This window comes from Leguminivora glycinivorella, chromosome 22 (genome assembly GCF_023078275.1).
Source record: "Leguminivora glycinivorella isolate SPB_JAAS2020 chromosome 22, LegGlyc_1.1, whole genome shotgun sequence".
Lineage (NCBI taxonomy): Eukaryota > Metazoa > Arthropoda > Insecta > Lepidoptera > Tortricidae > Leguminivora > Leguminivora glycinivorella.
Window position 1 is genome coordinate 11,307,184 of NC_062992.1, and position 22,394 is coordinate 11,329,577.

The window sequence follows — 22,394 nt, forward strand, 5'->3', positions numbered from 1 at the left end:
ATATATTTTTTTAATAGTAGGTAGGTATGCATATGGTAAGCGACAATGCGGTACCGTACCTTTTACTTCAGAACGTCATAAATATAGGCTCTTTCATATATTTAAGCTGATTAATAGTTTTTATGGAAGTAATGTTGCTCAATGAAGTTGCGGAATGAATTTGAATCTGAATCAATGAACTACATTACCACAATATTAGAATGTCTTTAGGCATTATGTCCACCATTTGTACTTTATTTGTTATATTGTGCAATAAAGTTTAAATAAATAAAATATAAGGACGACTCAGTAGTTAATCTCTCCGGCAGCGGCGATGCGATCGGTATTTTGCTTTCTCGCAAGCGGCGCGGCCCGTACTGTACTAACGCGACCGGCATCCTCCGGTAACGCAAGTGCTCGCTGCACCTCGCTGCGTGCTAGCGCTACTCAAGGACAAACCGCGCGGCGCAAAATTTGTTAGGAGAATTATTACTGGTTTTATACTGTGACATGAACACCCTGTATATAAATAAAAGATAAATTTTACAACATATTAAAACTCATTGGCACACTTATACAATCACTACGCCCCGGAATAATTTAGGCTAGAAAATAAAACAATAATTTAAAAGATCTTTCACCGGCTATTTTAGAAATTAAGTATCTTCTATATCACTGGTTAAAAATATGGCGAATATCATTATTTTAACCATACTCGTTTATAAAAAGGGTTTAGAGAGGTTTTTTAATATTGACAAAAAGTAGAATTAGTTGCACAATTTGCACATACGACTTAAAACTATACAAATATTTAGGCGATATCTATAAAAATAGTTTAATAAATTTAATAATACAAAACTTAAATGCATTTATGGATCTTGCCGCCAAAAGTTACCGTAAATAGTCAACCTAACTTTGTCCCTACTTTGGCATAAAAAATGTGTAAATGTCATTCTAGGTATCTACATTCATTAATTATTTAACCGTCTACTTCAATATAAATTTGGCAGTTGTAATGACCTTTTTACCCTTTTTCGCTGCAATATCCCTGCAGATTTAGTTAGATGAGCATTTCTTTTTTTTTTGCCAGTAAAAAAATTTTGATTGTTTTAGGGAATTTTAGGCCAATTGTACTCAGAATCACGAGTACTTTCAATCTCACTGGGTGAAAAAAAGTGTCCCAGAATTTCCATACATTTTTGTTACTTTCCTCTTTTGTTACCCCATACAACATGTACGGAAAATTGTAACAAAAAAAGAAAAAATCGTATGGGACAATTTTTTTTAACTACTAGGATTGAAAAAGCTAGTAATTCTGAGTAGAAATAGCATTTTTTTTTTTCAAAAATATCACACTTCATAAAAGTGGCAAAAAAAAAAAGAAATGCTCAGATACGACTTACAGGAAATACCATTTTTTTCCTTCGGATGTTTTTGGTACAATTTGGCGGCAAGTATCTACATTTATTTAGTAATCAATATAACAATTCAAATACATGATAGCTAAAGTAAAGACTAGAATCGCGTGCGAGAAATTTACACAATAATTTTGCAGAAATAGGTTTTTGATTAAAATAGTTGACACCAAAAGTTAAAGGTAGTTTTACCAACGCGACTATTCAAAAGCTTTATAATTTGCAGTCGGGTTCGGAAGAACACCATAATAAACTACTTACAGGGTTAAAAATAAATATTTTCTACAATTTAAATGAATACTTACAAAGGAATGATTTTGATTGAGCTTAAAAACTCATGTGCTGGATTAGCTACGTAAATTAGTCCGATCAACAACGTCCATTATTTAATTAAATAGATCATACGAGTACACATTAGGCCGGCAACAGACAGTCTGAAAAATTCATAATCTTAAAAAAGATTTGTATGCAACCTGTCAGATCTGTCAGTTTGTCAGGGACTATCTGTGGCGTGCCTATAAGTTCATAATTACATGTGTATTTTTTAATGTGTAATATCTATTGTAATAAAAATCATGGACGACAAATTAATGAAATATTACATTAAAAAAATGGTAGGGTAATTTTATTTCGAATTTATCTACGCAATATAAGGCAATGTTGAACCTTTGATTTTTCTGTGCCTATAGACTTTGAAAACAATTCTATGTGTGTAATTTTTACACTAATTATATATAATTACGTGTAATTAATATGTAGGTATGTAAATTAAATATTGAAAAATATACTGCCAGTTAAACGAAAGCTTGTGAAAATGTTTACATAAATAGTGTAAAAAATACTCTCATAGATTTCTCAACAAAATTAAAACAACAACTAACTCTTAACAATAATCAATAACACCACCAAAATAATAATCATAACAGCTAAAACTAATATACAATGCATTTTTCTATTTTTCCTCTGATACCTCTCCGCCTTCTGCAACTGTTTGTAGCCTTCTTGTACTTGTACTTGCGTAGCCTCAATGTTATAATCTATCCTATCTAGTATAGTTCCCTGCTCGTGTACCATATGTCCTAAATCTTTGAAAATTTCATTCAAATCTACTATGGACCGCACAATTTTATTGACTTCTTGCTCCCTCTCCGCTACCATTCTAGTATTTTCCTCTTGCATTAACAATAACTGCTTTTGATTAAGCGAAGGCTTCTCAAAATCAGCTTGCTGTTCGTAGTCATCGATGAAATTATTTTTCTGTGTACCTGATGTGCTTGGTAGTGAGAAAAGCAAGTCCGTCTGATTGTTGGTAAGATCTGGTAGTAAGTTGTCATCTTCTAGACTTAGTTCTTCGAAGTTGGGTAGATCGAAGTAGGCGTTTGACCGTTCTTCTCTAGAAGTGAGTGATTTGAGATAGTTGGACTGGGCTGTCCGGAAGGTGACACTTAGTTCTTGGAGCGTGGTTACTAGTGCTAAAACTACGTTCGTTGCTAGTTTTTGCTCCGTTTTGTTACCTGGAAAGAATTTAGAATAATTTCGTTACTTTTTAGTTTAGCAAAAATCCAATAACTGCAGTCAATTAATTAGGAAGAAATTTATAGGAATGCACAGTTTTCATAAACTATCCCCCTTATTCATAAACGTTCACTAAAGGTATCAAGCCGATAAAGTTCGTTTGTCCCTTTCCGACGACGACGTATTGGTGTGATAGAAAGGGACAAACGAACTTCATTGGCTTGATGAACTTTAGTGAACGTTTATGAATAAAGGGATATATAATTATATATCTAATTTAAAAAGGCGACTGTGGGATATGGGTTAAATTGTGGCGTAGGCGAGAGGCTGGCAACCTGTCACTGCAATGTCACAGTTTCGTTTTCTTTCAGCCCCTTATTTGCCAAGAGTGACACTGACGAAGCTTTAGTGGTTTCATGTGTTCTGCCTACCCCTTTATGGGATACAGGCGTGATTGTATGTATGTATAACGTTAGTGAACGTTCATGAATAAGGGGGTATATCTATTTATATGATATAGGGAGTATATTTTTTTAACTTGAATAGGCAATTTTCTCGCGCCCACAGAATATATAATAATGCAAGTGTGTGTGTGTCGCGCGGCAAACGGCCTCTGTAGACGTGCCTCGTTCGAGCTGTTCAAAGTGTTCAAGCGAGGAAAAGGCGTGCGCTGTCTGCTCTTTACTTTCCTTTTTCAAGACTTCATAAGTATACATACATACCATGTCTAACTTGAGCTTTGATAGCCGTTAGATGGGTATACGCGTGTGTAAAGTGTCTGCCGATCTCGGTCGTCAGTCTGCCTATATGTTCCTGCTCTCCGGTGTCGTCTAAAGCTGGTCTTCGGATCTGGCGGGAGTGGCATGATTGGAGTTCCGATAGTTTTGTCCTTAGCCTGAAAAATTATAATCATTGGTTAATTGCCTGTGTGGTGACGGGTTAAGAATTTCACCACCCCCTTTCTTTCCGTGGGTGTCGTAGAAGGCGACTATGGGATATGGCTTAAATTGTGGCGTAGGCGAGAGGCTGGCAACCTGTCACTGCAATGTCATAGTTTCGTTTTCTTTCAACCCCTTATTTGCCAAGAGTGGCACTGAAGCTTTAGTAGTTTCATGTGTTCTGCCTTCCCTTTTATGTACTTATGTATGTATTGGTTAATTTATTTCTTGGATAGGCGTGTCCAATGCAAGCAAGGTACGCCGCGAGGTGCTCGTGTCGAAAACGCCCAACGCCCGAGGCAAGTCGGCTGATTAGGTTTGTGACACGAAATGATCCAATTGCAATATGCACTGGTGAGGCATTAAGAACAAGCCAAAAACTATTAAGCTGTCTTTTTTCATTACAATTAATTAATAGAAAAGTTTCAGCTAGTTGATTTTAATGCCGGACATTTTTTTTAAATTATAAACTGACCAGTGAATGACCTATTTGAAGAATACTAGTTTTTATACCACGTCGGTGGCAAACAGGTATAAGATCCGTCTGATGGAAAGCGATCACCGTAACCTATGGACGCCTGCAACAAGTAGGCACTTAGAAACCTTTTAGATAAAATAAAATAAATAAATAAATATTGGGGACACCTTACACAGATCAACTTAGCCCCAGACTAAGCATAGTTTGTACTATGGGTGCTAAGCGACAATATACATACTTAAATAGATAAATACATAGAAAACATCCATGACTGAGGAACAAATATCTGTGCTCATCACACAAATAAATGCCCGTACAGGGATTCGAACCCAGGACTGCGGCTTAGCAGGCAGGGTCACTACCGACTGAGCCAGACCGGTTGTCAAAGAATAAAGAAGAAAGTTTTAAACAACTTTTATACCAAAGGCTTTCATTTCTTTTAGATATTTTATAATAAAAATACTGAAAATGCACAAACCTAGTGATAATATAATGAGCCTCCTCTAAAGCATCCGTCCAGGGCGGCGGCGCATTCTCGGACCGTATCTCCATCCCCGCCTCCATGTCGTTGGAGTTGCTGCGCATGAGCCTGACCCGTTCTGACTCATTCTGTGAATTATAGAAGCTATTACACTGTTCCTTTTATTTTAGTAAGGTTTTCTGTCTTGCCTGTGTGGTGACGGGTTAAGAATTTCACCACCCCCTTTCTTCCCGTGGGTGTCGTAGAAGGCGACTATGGGATATGGGTTAAATTGTGGTGTAGGCGAGAGGCTGGCAACCTGTCACTGCAATGCCGCAGTTTCGTTTTCTTTTAACCCCTTATTTGCCAAGAGTGGCCCTGAAGCCTTAGTAGTTTCATGTGCTCTGCCTACCCCTTTATGGGATACAGGCGTGATTGTATGTTCTGTCTTACGGCCCGGAAATATCATATTTCAGGCCAATGCTCTAAACCAGCAGTTCTCAAACTTATTTTCCCATGGAAATTGGAATCCTTTTAGAAAGTAAAACATCTGACGGAACCCTTAAATTTTTATTTTTTATTGCAATCTTTATTTTAATAAGCAATCATGATTGTAAAATCTAATCACTAGATTCTAATGTGAGGTATTACATGAAACTGTTTTTTATTTTTTAACAATTGGTGAATATTTGGTTTTATGGAAGAGAGGCTTTGCGGAGCCCTAGGGGTCCGCGGAGCACACTTTGAGATTGGCTGCTCTAAACAAACCACTTCCCAACTCTGTTGAATAGAAAAATTATATACACACCATTATGGCCTTCTAAATACGAAAGCTTCTGATAACATGTTTGTTGACCTCGCCACCTCGACCGAGTTATGAGAATTGCAACTAGTTATGTAATCTACAATTACTACCCAATTTATTCAAGAAACAGTTATATGAGCCAACTGAAGGAGCATATAGGGCCAGTGTCGTAACAGGATAGCTAAAAGTTGGTTTCAGGTCAACTAAAGTGAAGACAACTTCATCAAGCCACACCAACAAGTCCCCTGCTCATAATTAAAAAACAAATATTTTGCTAATAGTACATTACTACAGAGGCCGGGACAAAGGGGGTTGCCGGCCGAAGACATATAGACTAAGTCTGAGGCGGGCAACCCCATTTCCCGCCGAGGTATGTATAGTGCTTTTCTCAAACATGGTATGAAATAAATAAAGTCTACTGAAAATAGTAAATTTGGATGGCTGTATCTCCTAAACGGTGCGTCGTAGCGCAAAAATAATCGAATTTTCGTTCCCCTTTGAAGCCCCGTATACGCTTCTAAAAAAACAAAAAGTTAAAAAAAAATAAAAAATAAAACGAAAATTTTTTTTGTATGAAAACGCACCCAAAATCAAATATTGTCTAGGGCCCGTACCAGTTGCAGTCGGCACGTCTATAAAGCCCCTTATAGTTTTATTTTTAATTGGCTAAATACCTGGATGTTATGTGACAATTACCTGTGTTTGGAAATTAAAAAAGAGGACTTTGCCGGCCTTGGCCTGCAAGGTTTGTATGAAATTCCATTATCTATCAATCGTCCTAGCCGCACCTGCAACATCATACTTCGCTGCCAATTATAAGGCACATAACATCAATATTTCATACCATGTTTGAGAAAAATAATTTTAATAGTGTTCTTCAGCAGTTTGTTATTAGGTTTTTTTAAAATACCTTTCTTTAAATGCTCATACCTACACCACACAAGAGGTTGAAATGATTTATCTGAACTTACATATTCCCATTTGCCCCTTCTGGGCAGGGACAAATGGGAATATACTTTCTTTAAGCATAACCAAATAAATGAAAGTGAGCAACATGAAATGAATTTGAAGTTAAAAGTCTCAACAAGTAAAATTAAAACAATATATTTTTTCAATATTTGTAAAAACATAGTAACTGAATATATCAAAACACAGTGGAATTTAATTCACCAAGTATTAATAAAATTATAGTGAAATATACTGAAACTTTCAATAGGCAGTTTATGAGTTTTGTACTCTTTAAGTATATTGAGGCCTGCTGATAAGAAAGATAACAAAGTTTGTACCTATAGCTTTCATTGCTTTATTGTTGTTAATATTATTTTTAACCTTCTTCCTATTTCTCTCAGATTATACACTGAAATGGTGTATACATAAACCAGTAATAAAGAATTAAATCTATGATAGGAGAAGATGATGCAAGCTATAACATTATATAGTTACATATAGATTTGTTCATTGTAACAAACATTTAGACATTACAGTAAGGTCTTACTTACTTTATCACCCTAACAAACATTTTACGCGTACTTAGACCTGTATTTGGCCGAGTTATACTGAACAGAGTTCACTTAATCGAAATTTTAATCAATAAAATGTGTACCTGTTCCGAAAACAACTGCCGACTGTGGATAGCATTGTTGCGCATTAGCACGAAGACTTCCGTGAGACTTCGCGACACCATTTTAATAATAATTCACCACTATTTTTGCTAATAAATAGGAATTATTATTTTACTCCGCTTTGGGTCTGACACAGATCGGTGCTGACATTTCGGTGAATGGGTTTTATTTGACAGCTAGCAGGTGTATTTTATTTTTAATTGAATCTCGACTTTGTCAATCCCAATTGGGCTTATATACGAAAAAAATTACAATTTTATTAATTTATCAATTTTATCGTCTGAGGCAAACAATATAATATTGCTAATACTTTGTTGTTATAAAACTTGATAAATTTATAAAAGTTAGTCTTTTTGTCGAGTCGTAAGGCAGGAAACGGGCAGTCTTAGGCTCCCCACAGACAGTCTTAAAAATTCATAATCTTAAAAAAAATTTGTATGCAATTGACACTGACAGATCTGTCAGTGTCTTGTCAGTGTCAGTTTGAACTGTCAGATTGCATACAAGTTTTTTTTAAGATTATGAATTTTTAAGACTGTCTGTGGGGAGCCTTAATATAAATTCATAATTTGAAAAAAAAAAAAGATCTGTCAGAAATTTCAGATTTATCTGACAAATTCTTTACAAATCTTTTTTCAGATTATGAATTTTAAGACTGTCTGTTGCAGGCCTTAAGCTAGGAACACACTACGCGGACGTCCGTCGTAAATCGACCGCGGACGGGAATCTGGACAATGGAAATACACATAACCGTGCAAACTATCGGTCGACGGACGCGGACGTGGCCTTGAGCGCACGGACGTCCGATCGAAATCTGGCTCTCTGGATGTTTTGTTCCGTGCACACTGATAGGTCGTGGTCGCGGTCGTTTTACGACGGACGTCCGCGTAGTGTGTTCCGAGCTTTAAGCTAGGAACACACTACGCGGACGTCCGTCGTAAATCGACCGCGGACGGGAATCTGGACAATGGAAATACACATAACCGTGCAAACTATCGGTCGACGGACGCGGACGTGGCCTTGAGCGCACGGACGTCCGATCGAAATCTGGCTCTCTGGATGTTTTGTTCCGTGCACACTGATAGGTCGCGGTCGCGGTCGTTTTACGACGGACGTCCGCGTAGTATGTTCCTAGCTCTAGAAAAAATCACTAAAAATCATTGAGGTATAATGTACTAGAGAGGACACGGCGAACAAAAAGTTTGCGCCACAAACATAAGTCCAGTGGACTTATGTTGCCTCAGTCAGTCTCTGCGCGTGGTGGGAGGAGGTTGTCTCTGACTGCACACAAATAAAATGAAAAAATGCCTTCCTGTGCTATAAGATACTGTTGAAGTCATACGAGAAAATCTAATAAAAGTGACGGTGTCATATTTCATCGGTTAGTAGACAAGCTATTTTGATCTAACTTAATTTAAGTAATTATTATAATGAAGGGACGGGCTCCTCAAACGCGATGCTATGGCCGCCATTTTGACAACTGGAATCATAGATGAATCGCGCAGACATGACATGTAGGTAATAAGGTATAATAATTGTGATCATATTCTGTTTTCAATATATAATATAAAAATATTTATTTCAATTTATAGTTTTGAATATTACACGGTTCTAATACGAATTTTAGTCGATAATATTATACAATAAGCATGATTTTGAATTATTTCTGAATTATAATTCTCATTATTGACGAAAAATAGTGACACCAAAACTGAAATAGTATTAAAGTATTTAATGCAATCGGTGTTTAAGGGAGGTAAAACAAGGTGAATGGCGCGATTATTATTCTGAGCGACAGAAACTTACAAAACTAATTTTATTCAAAGGAAATTAAAATTTATGAAAAAAACAATTACTTATTTTTATTTCACTGAGTAGAAATTAAATATAACACAATGTACAATAGTGCTAAACATAAACTACTTAGTATTTCACACACAAAGTATAAAACAAAGGTCTACACTAAAAGTGTCGCGTCTAGGTGGTCAAGTCTTACTCTATGACACGGTTCGCTTCACGCGCGTGCGCCTCGCGCTGCCGCCGCTGCCGGTCGGCGCACAGAATATGTTCGAGTTGTCATTTCTAGTACGTAGTACATAGTAGTTCAATGCTAAAAATAGCACTTTTTGCACTCATATTGGACCTATCATTGTTTTTTTAGGAAAATAGTGCTACGTATTTACAAAGTTTCGTGTTTTGTTACAAATCGTGTTTACAAAGTTTGCAATTTACACCCGTATCTTATTCTGTACTTTAGAATTTACGAAATTTGAGGCTATAACTATATATACAGAAAGTAAATTTGTATAAAACGGTTTTTAAAAATAAAACTAATTTAAACAAAATATATATCGTTTGAATTGTGTATCAGAAAAACATAATTAAATTTTGAAAATGACGCCTCTCTATAACAGCTCCTCTAAACGTTCGGTTGACACTACAACTATTGACAGATATAATTTTTGGTTAGAATCGAATTGTTTATCCTAGAAAATATTGATTTCAACAAGAATTTGTCTATAAAGAAGTATTTGTATTTCTTTAAAGTATTTACGTTGTAAATTGAATTAACGAGCAGCCGTAATTTTATGTCAAAATGAGTATGCCATCGCACGATCCTGGCCCAGAGCAGTTCCACCAATTTCCATCCAATAGGATCATTGTTATTCATCCCGGATCTCTTTACGTTCGCATCGGACGAGCCTCCGATCTCCTACCAGTAAAGCAACTCCACTGCATCGCGAGAAAACGCAGACCCGGCGGCAAAATCTATCGAGATCCTTTTGTCCCGCCAAGCGTGCCGAAAACGAAGGAATTGATCGAGGAACTAGAAGAATGCCGTCTACAAATATCGCATACGCTCCAGTCTTGCATGCAGTCCAACGGGGCGAGGCGATACGCGACACCTCCACAACAAATCGCTGCTTTCAATCGAAGATCTCTACCAGAAACTGTTAACGATGGAGAACCTTGGGCCCAAGTTGAATGTGACATCGTTGTTGGTGATCTAGTCTTAGATATAGACCCAGATTTACCTTTCAACATACATTTCCCATACAGAAGAGGCGATTTTAACATACACTCGGAAGTTGGAGGCTCCATATCCTCAGTGCTCAATGATTTATACATCATTTGGAGTTCTATTATAGAACATAAGCTTGGAATACCTTTAATAGAGCTCATAAAGTACAGATGTGTACTTTTAATACCTGATTTATATTCTAGAAGTCATTTGAAATATCTAATGTCTCTTCTGTTGAAGGATTTAGGATTTGGCCATTGCTTTTTGGTACAAGAAAGTGTTGGAGCAACGTTTGGGGCTGGAATCGGATCAGCCTGTGTAGTCGACATTGGTGATCAGAAAACGGCAATATCCTGTGTTGAAGATGGGATCTCTCATAAAACCACAAGACTGCGGATGGATTATGGAGCTGGTGATGTATGCCAAGCTTTATCTTGGATGTTTCATAAAAGCGCATTCCCTTATAAGAATTGGAATGAAAATATACCTAGGGACGTAGTTCTGATGAGGAATTTATATGAGAACTTCTGTCATGTGAACTTAGACGTCTGTGGTCCCTTAGAAAAGTCATTTCTTGTTGACCATCCAGGAGATATTGTTAACAAATACACACTTCAAGTTGGAGATGAATGCATCATATCACCTCTATCAATGTTTTACACAGACCTGCTGAAGATAACAGGTTTAAAAGCAACTAAAATGCAGAACAGACAACCGAGTGATCCAGAAGATCCGTTTGATGCTGAATTTTTAAGAGAAACTGGTAGGAAACGAGAAGCTGCTGACCCAAGTGCGAATGAAAGTCAGCAGTTTGAAGCTGTTAATGAAAGTCAACTAGCCACTAACCCGGATGAAGATATTGTTGTAGATACTTTAGAAGTCGGCCCAGGGGATACTGTGTTAGCCCCCGGACAAGTTTTAGCTTTAGACGCAGCTATATTGCAAAGTATAGACCGAGCAAGCAGTGAGGAACTGAAACGTAAGATGTACAGCAGTATTCTCATTGTTGGTGGAGGTGTTAAAATCCATGGATTATCTATGTGGTTGCAAAATAGACTAGCATTGCAAATTCCTTACGCTTACAAGACTGAGCAGCTGGAGATTGTGACATCACCGAAAGATATAGATCCGGCTAGTACAGTTTGGAAGGGTGCTGCAGTTATGTCATGTTTAGAATCAGCTATGGAGCTTTGGATTAACCAGACGGAGTGGAATAAGTTTGGCTTGAGAATACTAAGGGAGCGAGCACCATTTATTTGGTAGCATTAGCAATAAAATACTTTTAAGGACTTTATGTGGTTTTCTTTAGTCCTTAGTAGTGTGAAAAGTAATGAAACATTTTAAAAAGTACAAAAATAATTTATTACAAAAAAATACTGTAAATTTTGGCGACATTCATAATGATATTAAGTACAAAGTCAGTATTATGCACTTGCCATAAATAGCAACATTCATTATATCAGAAATAATCACATTATTACCTATAAAAATACAACAGTAAAAATTCAGCCATGGGCGGGGACACTGGAGCCACTAGCCTAGCACTAGGTTAGCCCATTCTCTGCCAGCTGAGCTACCAAGACCCCACCCAAGGATAGAAAATATGGCTCTTAAGGATGACGCCATGAAATATACTTTAATTGATGGCACTTGTATTGATCACAAATACTTAGTGCCATTTACAGCAAACATTTCACGTTTTTTCTTGCATATTTAGATACATTGGCACATAAACATAATTTTAGAACAGTTCAGTGTTATAAAATTAGGTGTACTCATTATATTTTACTAGCACAGTGCCTAAAAAACTATGTATATTCAATTAAATTTAAATGGCAACAAAAATGGTAATTTTTCAGTCATATTAGGTACCTACATTAAAATTATGTACGATATGGGGTTTATTACCTTAACAAAAACAAGTTATAAAAATATAACTAATAATTTAATACAAAAATATTGCCAAATGCATTGAGATTCATTGATTTACAAAAAATTGAGCATTACAATAATTAGTTGACACTTTTCACATGATACTTACATTTAGATAACAACAGAAGACAATTATCATTACATAGAATAAGAACACAATATGTTGATATGAAGAATCTACTTTCAATAAGGTCATACAATTTTGTTTTATAAAGTTTTGCTTAAAATGCACCATCTATAGGAGTAAAGGGTAAAAACTTACCGTATTTGTAGTGACATCTAGCGACGTTCACGTGTCAACTAGCGTAAATTATCAGTACCACTACTCAACACTAGGTGTCAACAGTGTCTCGTCTGCCAAAAATGTAATATTAAAACAGTTTACAACTTATATTTCTATACAATGGTTTATTAAATAAAAGCACAGTTATAATAAGTAAAAAACAAAAACTTAAATATGAACTTATAAATAAAACTATAACTAAACTAAAACTAATACAAAAAAAAAACTTAACTATGAACTTATATAAATAAAACTATAACTAAACTAAAACTACCTATGAAATTAAAACCCTACAAATAAAAAATTGTGTCTAAATTTGAGCCGACCGGTAGGGTGCCCAGAAGGCTGGCAGCATTGCCGCGCTGAACGGCAATGCCAATGCGCTGGGCAAGGTAAGCCCCAGCCTTCCGGTCACCCGACGCGTCTATAAGACGTTTAGCCAGCTCCTTAAAAATGCCGTGTGCGCCTTGACCCCACGGCCCAAGCGTCTCTACGCCAAAGGGCTCAAATATGTAGCCGGCGTCGATGGCTGCATATTTGCGCCGCTTAAGATGCTCGGCCGCATCAGCAGCAGCGCCAGCCCTAACCGAGGTCCCTGGAAGATGGGAAGGTGCGACGGTGTCCACGCACGTGGCATCCCAGACTAGGGGTCGACCCAGCTTCCAAGGAACCAGCGTCATGCCGTCTGGTCTCTTTCCGTCGTCACGCGCTAGACCCGTAGGTTCTAGAACGGACGGCGCTCCGGCGGAGACCAGGGCTCGACGCAGTATGTCGTTAAGGCTTGCGTGGCGTGCCGTGCGGCCGGCACTCTTGGTGCAAGACAGGCCGTGGGTTCCAAACTTGGACACTTCAACGCCGCAATGGCAACGGTGTGGCGTCACGCATGCCGCCCCAAGCGCAGCGATACAGCGAGCCTAAAGGTGCTGCTGGTAAGCAGGGTACCAATATTGCTGGAAGGGAGTGCCTGCAGCCATGCGCCGGATTCCCACTTTGCACCAGCAAGGAGACGAGCTCGTTCTGCAGGGCTAGTGGCCGTTTCATAGAGATTATCACGTACTAGCATGCAGAGCGGCTCGTCCCATTGATGCTGCGAATGGCGCATCTCGGGCGGGTCTTTGTTGGGGCACGCAGCCTTCCAGCAATCCAGGGCTTCTGTCAAAAAAGGTATATTACAAGCAATTCAATTTATATTACAATCAAAAGGAAAAACAGAGTACTGTTTGAACTATTACTAATATTAGCTAAAAATGGTTGAGCATTAGACTATTCAATTCAACTTATATTACAAGCAAAAGGAAAAACAGAGTACTGTTTGAACTATTACTAATATTAGCTAAAAATGGTTGAGCATTAGACTTTTTGTTCGTCGCGACATCTATTGACAAGTAGCAGTACTAATAATTTAGGCTAGTTGACGCGTGAATGACGCTAGATGTCACTACAAATAGCTTGCATTTACTGATGTATGGAGTTAAAACTCTTCCGCTACTTATTCCTCTATGGTAAAAAAAACCTATGCTGGCGCCCCACCCTCTGTAAACACTTCGAGCACTTCTTAGCGCAATAATTACTATGAAATAAAACTCATCATCCTCCTTGCGTTATCCCGGCATTTGCCACGGCTTATGGGAGCCTGGGGTCCGCTCTGACAACTAATTCCAAGATTTGGCGTAGGCACTAGTTTTACGAAAACGACTGCCATCTGACCTTCCAACCCGAAGGGTAACTAGGCCTTATTGGAATTAGTCCGGTTTCCTTTTCCTTCACCGAAAAGCGACTGGCAAATATCAAATGACATTTTGCACATAAGTTCCGAAAAACTCATTGGTACGAGCCGGGGTTCGAACCCGCGACCTCCGGCTCAAAAGTCGCACGCTCTTACCGCTAGGCCACCAGCGCACTCATGAAATAAAACTATGTATTATAAATTCATTATACGCCATATAATCCGTTTTCATAGTTGTATTTCACAAACAGAGTTCAATTATTCAACTTCAAGATATAAAATAACGTATTTAATTTATAAATGAGAGGAAAATCATATTTATGTACAATATTAAAGGATATTTCAGTTTCAATGTACTGACAATATTGTATTGTGATGATTTACAATTTACATAAATACTGTTTATGTAAATTATCAGAAGCAGGAAATATAGGTTAATGAACTTAAAACAATGCATATATTTTTAACATCCAGACATACCTACACAATTTGGTTATATTTGACCTTATTGCAATAAAAACACGAAGTTTTTATCGAGAGAATCATATCATACCTCAAAGTAGCTTATTTTGGACATCAGCTTTATTACATTTGTATCAAATATACCGACAATAACATCGCCCAAAAAGAACCACAAATTATTTAATATTATTTCTAGAGCCATAAGAGTGTGTCTGTGTGTCAGATATGTACAGCCTTCTTTTTGTACGATGTTATTGCCATTAACTGTACAAAACTCAATGTTTTTTTCTGCTACTATAATTGGCTACTTACCTATCTAACTTGCCTGTGTACAAAGATATTTAACGTTGCCGTTATATATATATACGAACACATTGTATGATATGACATAGAACCATTTTAAACTTAAATATTACTGAGCGAAGTGTCTCGAACTTCGCTCATAACTCATAAGAAAAAAATATCATGTAGATTGTTCCCCAACTTAAGAAAAACTTAAAATGAAACATCGTATACATATTTACATACACGTTTCAATATATACATACACATTTCAGATATATAAAATTGTTTATATTTTATAACCCGTTTAGAGACGTTATAACTATTCATCTCTTTCTATCGAGCCCATAAGTAAAAGATAAAACTAAACTAACCTAATTGTTATAAGAGAACAGAATATAGATCAGTTTAAAAACGAATATCATTATGTATTCCATTTCATAACAGTTTGGTAATGCTTGTACTGAGTTTATTATTACACTTTAAATTAGATGCCATATGCAAAAAAAAAAAACTCAAAAACATTAACTAATTTCAGAAAACTCTCCATTCACTTTAAAAGTCACACTAATATCTTTACTCCCCCTTCTTAATTTCGGATGAAAAAACGAGTAATAAATGACCATCAATAATATACCAATCACATATGGTACTAGGGTAAGAATTATTGCAGGTAAAAATATCACCGAATCCCTCATAACATCTGACGCGTATAAAAACCAAAGTACAGCACAAACAACATTTTGTATAAAACATACAGTATAATAAACAGCGTATCTATATCTAGTCTTACCTTCTATAGGTAGAATGTAAGTGAAAAGATACACAGCGCCTAAAGCGAGTGAGAATGACAGTTCGGCCATCTTGTTTTGTGAACAAAATGGCGACCGGTCGAAGAGTTGCAACCACGTGGTCATGATTAGAATGTGGATGGCGCAGGCGAGGATCGTCCAATAGGGGAAGAGGTACGCGATCATTGATATTGACATAACTCTGCTCACTGAAAAAAAGAAATGATATATTATGATCATTGATCACTGTCTGTATGTAACCCAAGTAATTTTTAATCCACATATGTGTGGGTCTATAACAGCAGTAAATTTTAGGTTTTAAGAAGCAGGCATACTAACCCCCTGATTCACAAACGTTGACTAAAGATAACAAGCCGATAGAAATCGTTTGTCCTTTTCTATCACACCAATACGTGGGAAAGGGACAAACGATTTTCATCGGCTTGATAACTTCAATGAACGTTTATGAATAAGGGGGTAGGCCTATAAAGGTTCGAGTAACCACTCAGCCGGTCCGTTCTGTTGCGGTGTAAGGAAAACAACATAACTGGAAAAACTTGCGTGAGACGATTAAACGCCAGTGTCTGCAGTATAAAACCTGTACAAGTGGTCAAACTCGTGTTCCCCTTGTCTTGTTGGTAAAAGGTAAATTATTCACCATCAACGAGTGTTGTATTTAACCTTTCAGTCGGACCATTTTGTTCCGGACTAAAACCATATAACAGCAACGACTGTAAAACTTACATGTAACGAGGAAATGCCACAACGTTTGCAGTATGGAGCCGGTCCAGCTCATGTTTTCCTTGTCCTGTTGGGCGAAACGCACGGCGCGCTGGTACGCAGCCAGGCACCAGCCCATGCCGATGACGGATGAGCAGATTGACAGGATTTGGTGTACTAGAAATAAGTATAGTAAGTTAAAAATAGGAAAGAAATTCTTCAATTAGGCAATAATTTTTATGTTGAGTGACATCTGTAGATCAGCGAAACTACAGGCAAGAGCTCTTTATTTACTACAGAACTCAGAAATGAAAAAAAGTGTTGTTCTTTTATATGGTGTTTGGTGAGTTAAGCATGTTTTGCTATGAAATAAGGGTCAGCTTTTATCAAAAATAGATTTCAAAGTACCTACATATTTCATCTGAGAAATAGATAAAGAACAGCATACTGGTCTGCAGCACCTGCTAAGGTGCAGTATTTAGAAAGTGTTTAAAGATCCTCCATCCAAACATTACTTCTAGATGTTTACATGCTAAGACTAGCAAATTACATCTGTGTAGAAAACCCTAAGCTAGTAATTGAGTACCTATTACCTAATCATTTAACCTATTTACCTCTGAATCTGTTAGGCATAGCGAAGAGTAGACTGGTCTGCAACACCTGTTGCGGAGCAGCTTCTAGAAAGCACTCGAAGATCCTCAGTAAAGCAGCATCAGCATCTTCTTTCAGCATCAACTTGTAGTAGTGCCGCTGTGACGCGTGGTCGTGCTTCTTTTCGGCTTGGCGTGACTTCAAGGCGTAGCTAAGGGGGCAAAAAGTATGAGTTAATTAGGCGAGCGAACGTCGCGAGGCAATTCCCTCACGCGGCAAATGGCAAATGTAGCCTCGGCCGAGGCAGCATATGATACCAGGAAAAAATTGTGAGACTACCCGATTATATTCATCAGACATTTAAAGAAATGTACTCGTCAAAATATATAGTAAAATTACGAAGTCTGATTTAGAACATCACTATCAAAGAATGCATTTTCTGACTAGATAAATATAAGATTGAACGCTGGCGGTAAGGTATGTTTATTTATGTTGTTACGATTGTTACTAAAATGACATCTGGGAGACCGAAATTTGCTCAGGACACAAGGAAAACTTTGATTTTCGTAGTTTCCCACAGTTAAATCAAATATTTGAAATTTCATTACAGCCATTTCAAAGATCCCCAATGAATAAATTGCATGTATAGAGATATAAGAACTGAACTGTTTTTGTGAGGTCCTTCTATTTCTATATCTTCTTCTTCTTCTCAGCATATTTGCGTCCACTGCTGAACATATGCCTCTTTCATGGATTTCCATTCCGTTCTATATGCGGCGGTTCTGTGCCAGGTCGGCCCTGCCCTCTTTTTGATGTCGTCCGACCAAGACTAGATTAATTATACACATTAGACTTATGTATATTCAGTCGCAAGTCAATAGAAATTAATAATAAAATTAACCAAATAAGCAAGGATCGGACAAACGCCCGTCATTTCGAAAATCTTACCCTGTTCCGTACAGCAGAGACTTCCTTATGTTAATAAAAAAATTGTAAGTGTTTTATAAATTTATTGGACCATATAATTTATATCCAGTGACAAATTAGTTAATGATTATTATTATTACGAAAAATACTTTCGCCAATAAAATAGAATGACCAAAATTTTTTCTAAATTTTCAGGTGTGAGCCTATAACGACGTGAATTTAGGACCCATTTATGCGTTGAAAAAGTCCGTTCACAGTCTACGGACGTCATAGGGGCATATGTAATCGTTGACATTGGTATATTGTTCTCCCAATATGATTGTGCCTCGGAGTTAATTTTCTCATGAATTATATGGTCCAATAAATTTATAAAACACTTATTAACATAAGGAAGTCTGCTGTACGGAACAGGGTTACATTTTCGAAATGACGGGCGTTTGTCCGATCCTTGCAAATAAGACTTACACTAAAGCATCAATAAATCTGAGAATGGGCGCCATCTGTAACACTAGGATGAAGATTCGCAGCCAGTGACGCTTCGTCACCTCATTGGTAATTGAGTCTTGCTGCTTGTCTTGAGCATACCTGGTTAAAATATAATAACTAATTAATTAATTAAATTCACAATTTGGATTTCTTTCAACCCCTTTTTGCCAACAGTGGCACTGAAACTTAGTAGTTCATGTGCTCTGCCTACCCCTTTATGGGATACAGGCGTGATTATATGTATTTATGTAATTAATTAAAGTTGCAGAAAAATAGCACGCATTTACAGTCTGGCAGGCAAGTATGGTCGCGCGATAAATGATAAAAAAATAAACCGTTCGCACTTACAAATACCATACTTGCCTGCCAGTATTAGAAATTTAAATGGGCAACATTGTAGTGCAATCACGTTTTCTCACATATGGATATATTGATTTGAAAGGGACAACACTACAATGTTCACTGCAGCGCAGCTCATTTGCATATATAGATTGTCTCATTCACAAAGAGAAAAATTCTTAATATAGCATGTACGTTTACCTATTAGAATTATAAAAAAAAAACCAAGTGAATGTTGCATGAAAAATAATTAAGGAAATAAAGAGGCTTTTTTATTTTATTTATTTATTTATTTTATTCATGACGAAGTAAGATTTGGTTTGTATTGTCAATCAAATCTGACAAATTCATAATCATTCAATCATCATGAATGGCACAATTTAGAGATGCACCGGAGAAATTGAACTAAGTGACATATTTTTCATGTTTTACATTATTAACTGAAATGCCATGTATCCACCGAACATGCATGCCATATGTCACGAGAGTGGAAGATCTGTGGGATGCGATAGACAGGGTATTAAGTGTTGCTACCTGTGGTCCCCTTAATGTAAATAAAAAATACTATCAACACATGAAGAAGGAGTTAAAATATAAAGAAGTAACAGATGTATTTTTTTTTAGTTAGCCTGCCATAGTGTCCCACTGCTGGGCAAAGGCCTCCCCTCTCTACCTCCACTCGACCCTATCACTCGCATTTCCCCACCAGTTGGGATAAAAATTTTCCAGGTCGTCGCCCCATCTCCTTTTTGGTCTGCCTGAACTCTGACCTGCACCATCTATGGTAGTCCGTAAAAAAAATATTTCAATAAAATTAGATTATTGTAGAATTACTTAGACTGTAATATAAACTAGCAAAAAAGTTATCTATATTAATGATGGATTATATAAATTTTGAGCAGTGAGATATAAGAAAGATTAAGATTTTTATCAATACACAATGTAGATTAGAAATTAAATGAAAGGTATTTCAGGAAATAATAGTTATTTGTTATACAAGGGGGCAAAGTTGTATTTGAACGCCGAGTGTGGAATTGAAAAACGAACAAGTGAAAGGATTCTATAGTTGAACCACGAGCAAAGCGAGTGGTTCGAGAATAGAATCCTGAACTTGCGAGTTTTTTAACACACGAGAAGTAAAATACATTTGCACCCGAGTGTAACACAAAACTTTTCCCCTCACTATAGCGAGGAAACTACAACGCAAAAAATGCTTTTATCACTGTTTCCAGGTGGTAAATCATCTTTATTACTAGATTCACCTACTTTTATCAATTTTAAAGCAGCTAATTTGACTTTATTCAAGGTCAAATTACTTTACCCACTAGTGGATAAAATGCGTTTTTACCCGCTGGTATTAAAGGACAAAACACGTGTTTCCGAGCTAGTGAGGGGATAATTTGATAGATAATAACTGTGTATAATTAATTTATTACACAAATAAATTCATCCCCATGTTATAAATACTTTTAGTGCTCATGGTTATCAATAGATATCATGATTATCATAGTAAATCTGTCTGTAGCAATTTATAGTAATTTCTTTTTTTTATAAATGGGCTTACTCTTGGCCACAGACTAGCCAAAGGCATAGACGTGGCCTATGATGGAATGAGCTTGCCCGGAAGATGCCTGTTCACTCTAGATTTGAAGGCTGCCGGGCTATATGAGCTTGGAAATATCTACTTGCTGCTAACAAGGAATTCCACTCCATGGCAGTGCTCATAAGAAAAGAAGAAGCAAAGCACTTCTGAGTAAAGTTTATAATGAAACTGGAATTCACGATACCTATGCATGGTAAGCTGACTACACTGCATTCGCTGTCTAGAGTTCTAGAGTAAAAATGTTCTAAAAGCCAAGAAAAAAATATAATTTTGAACAATCATCAAGGAACTTGCTTAACTATTTAGATTGTGCCAGGCTGCGAGTACGTGAAAATCATATTATTAACAGACGGGAGGCCTTTGCTTCACTGTGAAATACGAGTTAGCTTAAAAAAGTGTACTTACATTCGTATCGATACTGCGGTGTTCACGAACGCTGGTAAAAGTATGAACGCCAGCGTCCATCCGAATTCCATCATATGGCCGGCCAAGGAATACTGTACAGCCACGTTAATATCCACTCCTAAGTCCACGAAATGACCAACAATAGCCACAACGTACATAATAATATCGAGATTGGTTATTGTTATGTTATCTGGCATACGGTCCGTTTCGTCGTAAGAATTCCCATTTTGTAGTATTTCTCGCATTGCTTTAGGCATTTTGAGGGCATGTACGTATCGGATATACGAAGTTTTTAACAGAAAAAGTGGTTTTTATGCAGAAACAATGAGAAAGGGCGCGCGTTTTGTAGAGATCAACACAAAACACAAACAACAAAAAAATGAGACATTAAGTTTGACGTATAATTGAACGAATGGAAAGAGCAAACTGCTAGTGATGCCCTATTTTGCTGTAGCAATAAATTGAACGGTACGCACGAAATTATTATTGCGAAGGTAAAATTGGGACATTTGGGACAGCACTAGACACGACTTTTGTAAAAAAAAAACTACAAATGATAACTATAGTCTGTCAAGCCATTTATCACTAGAAAAATCGGCAAATTAAAAAAAGAATCTAAAATCGGCTAATTTAAAGCTGAGTTTAGACCAGCAAGTTATTGCTGCAAGTTTTGAGACGCAACTATAGGTAAAAGTGAGTGGCAAATATCTGCACCTCTTTCTTGCATATACTTCTGTCTCAAAACTTGCAGCAATAACTTGCACGTCTAAACTCGGCTTAAAGAATGTTTTATCTCCAATCTCCAAATAACAATTTGATTTTTGCACCTGTGTCTAGTTATTCATATTTATTTTGACATAAATACAGAAAACCTTCTATTTCTTTGTTAATATTATGTAAGAAAGATGCGGTAAAATTACAACATTACTTATGTTAATATTATAGAGAACAAGTCATTCCAATCCATTGATTTATTTAAATTTATTTACTTCTGGTGTTTCGGGTGTCCATGGGCAGCAGTGATCGCTTACCATCAGGCGACCTGTCTGCTCGATTGCCTACTATCCCATAAAAAAATAATATGTTATAGTATAGGACCATAAACTAAGAGGTCACCCATAAATTACGTAACACGTTGAGGGGCAGAGAGTGGGGTTTAAGGGTGCTTTCAAGAAAAACGTCAAAATAATGTAAAATTGATAGTTTTAGTCGGTGAAATACTACACTTTCCGTTATCTAATAGATATATTTAATTCAAGTTTCAATTAGAGCATCTTATTATCTTGATTCTTATCAGACGGGATTTTTGAAAACTAGCTCACTAAATTATTTATGAATTTTTCTCTGATGCACGTTTAGGAAAAGCCGCGTATAGCGCTGAATTAGTCGATCTTATTTGTAAAATTTGGGCAATTTTGAATACTGAAACTGGTAAATGTGTAATACGTATATCCTGTACTACAATCTTCTCAGACAACATTTTTATTATAAGGTTTTGAAAAAGAGTAAACGAGGCTAAGACGAATTCAATTTTTTTCAGAAATTACCTAAAATTAAGTGACAATTTCTTTGAAAATCTACATCACATTGAAATTATTTTCGTACAAAATTAA

The 22,394-nt window shown here is 36.8% G+C and overlaps 3 protein-coding genes across 3 annotated transcripts; 1 reads left to right on the forward strand and 2 right to left on the reverse strand.

Annotated features, from left to right (window-relative positions):
* Window positions 1–1,276: 1,276 nt before the first annotated feature.
* On the reverse strand, window positions 1,277–7,349 carry LOC125237780 (syntaxin-16). The gene is made up of 4 exons (XM_048144959.1): window positions 7,194–7,349; window positions 4,804–4,934; window positions 3,632–3,804; window positions 1,277–2,908 (listed from the first exon to the last, which is right to left on the reverse strand). The coding sequence occupies exons 1-4, from the start codon at window positions 7,272–7,274 to the stop codon at window positions 2,271–2,273; spliced, it is 1,023 nt and encodes a 340-aa protein (XP_048000916.1). The 5' UTR covers window positions 7,275–7,349; the 3' UTR covers window positions 1,277–2,270.
* A 2,328-nt stretch (window positions 7,350–9,677) lies between these two features.
* LOC125237778 (actin-related protein 8) lies at window positions 9,678–11,524 on the forward strand. Its single transcript, XM_048144957.1, has one exon. The coding sequence runs from the start codon at window positions 9,809–9,811 to the stop codon at window positions 11,495–11,497; it is 1,689 nt and encodes a 562-aa protein (XP_048000914.1). The 5' UTR covers window positions 9,678–9,808; the 3' UTR covers window positions 11,498–11,524.
* Window positions 11,525–14,302: 2,778 nt separating this feature from the next.
* LOC125237779 (XK-related protein 6) lies at window positions 14,303–21,365 on the reverse strand. Its single transcript, XM_048144958.1, has 5 exons — window positions 20,782–21,365; window positions 18,414–18,533; window positions 17,045–17,232; window positions 16,455–16,607; window positions 14,303–15,919 (listed from the first exon to the last, which is right to left on the reverse strand). Exons 1-5 carry the CDS (start codon window positions 21,036–21,038, stop codon window positions 15,444–15,446), a joined length of 1,194 nt encoding a protein of 397 aa, XP_048000915.1. The 5' UTR covers window positions 21,039–21,365; the 3' UTR covers window positions 14,303–15,443.
* Window positions 21,366–22,394: the final 1,029 nt, after the last annotated feature.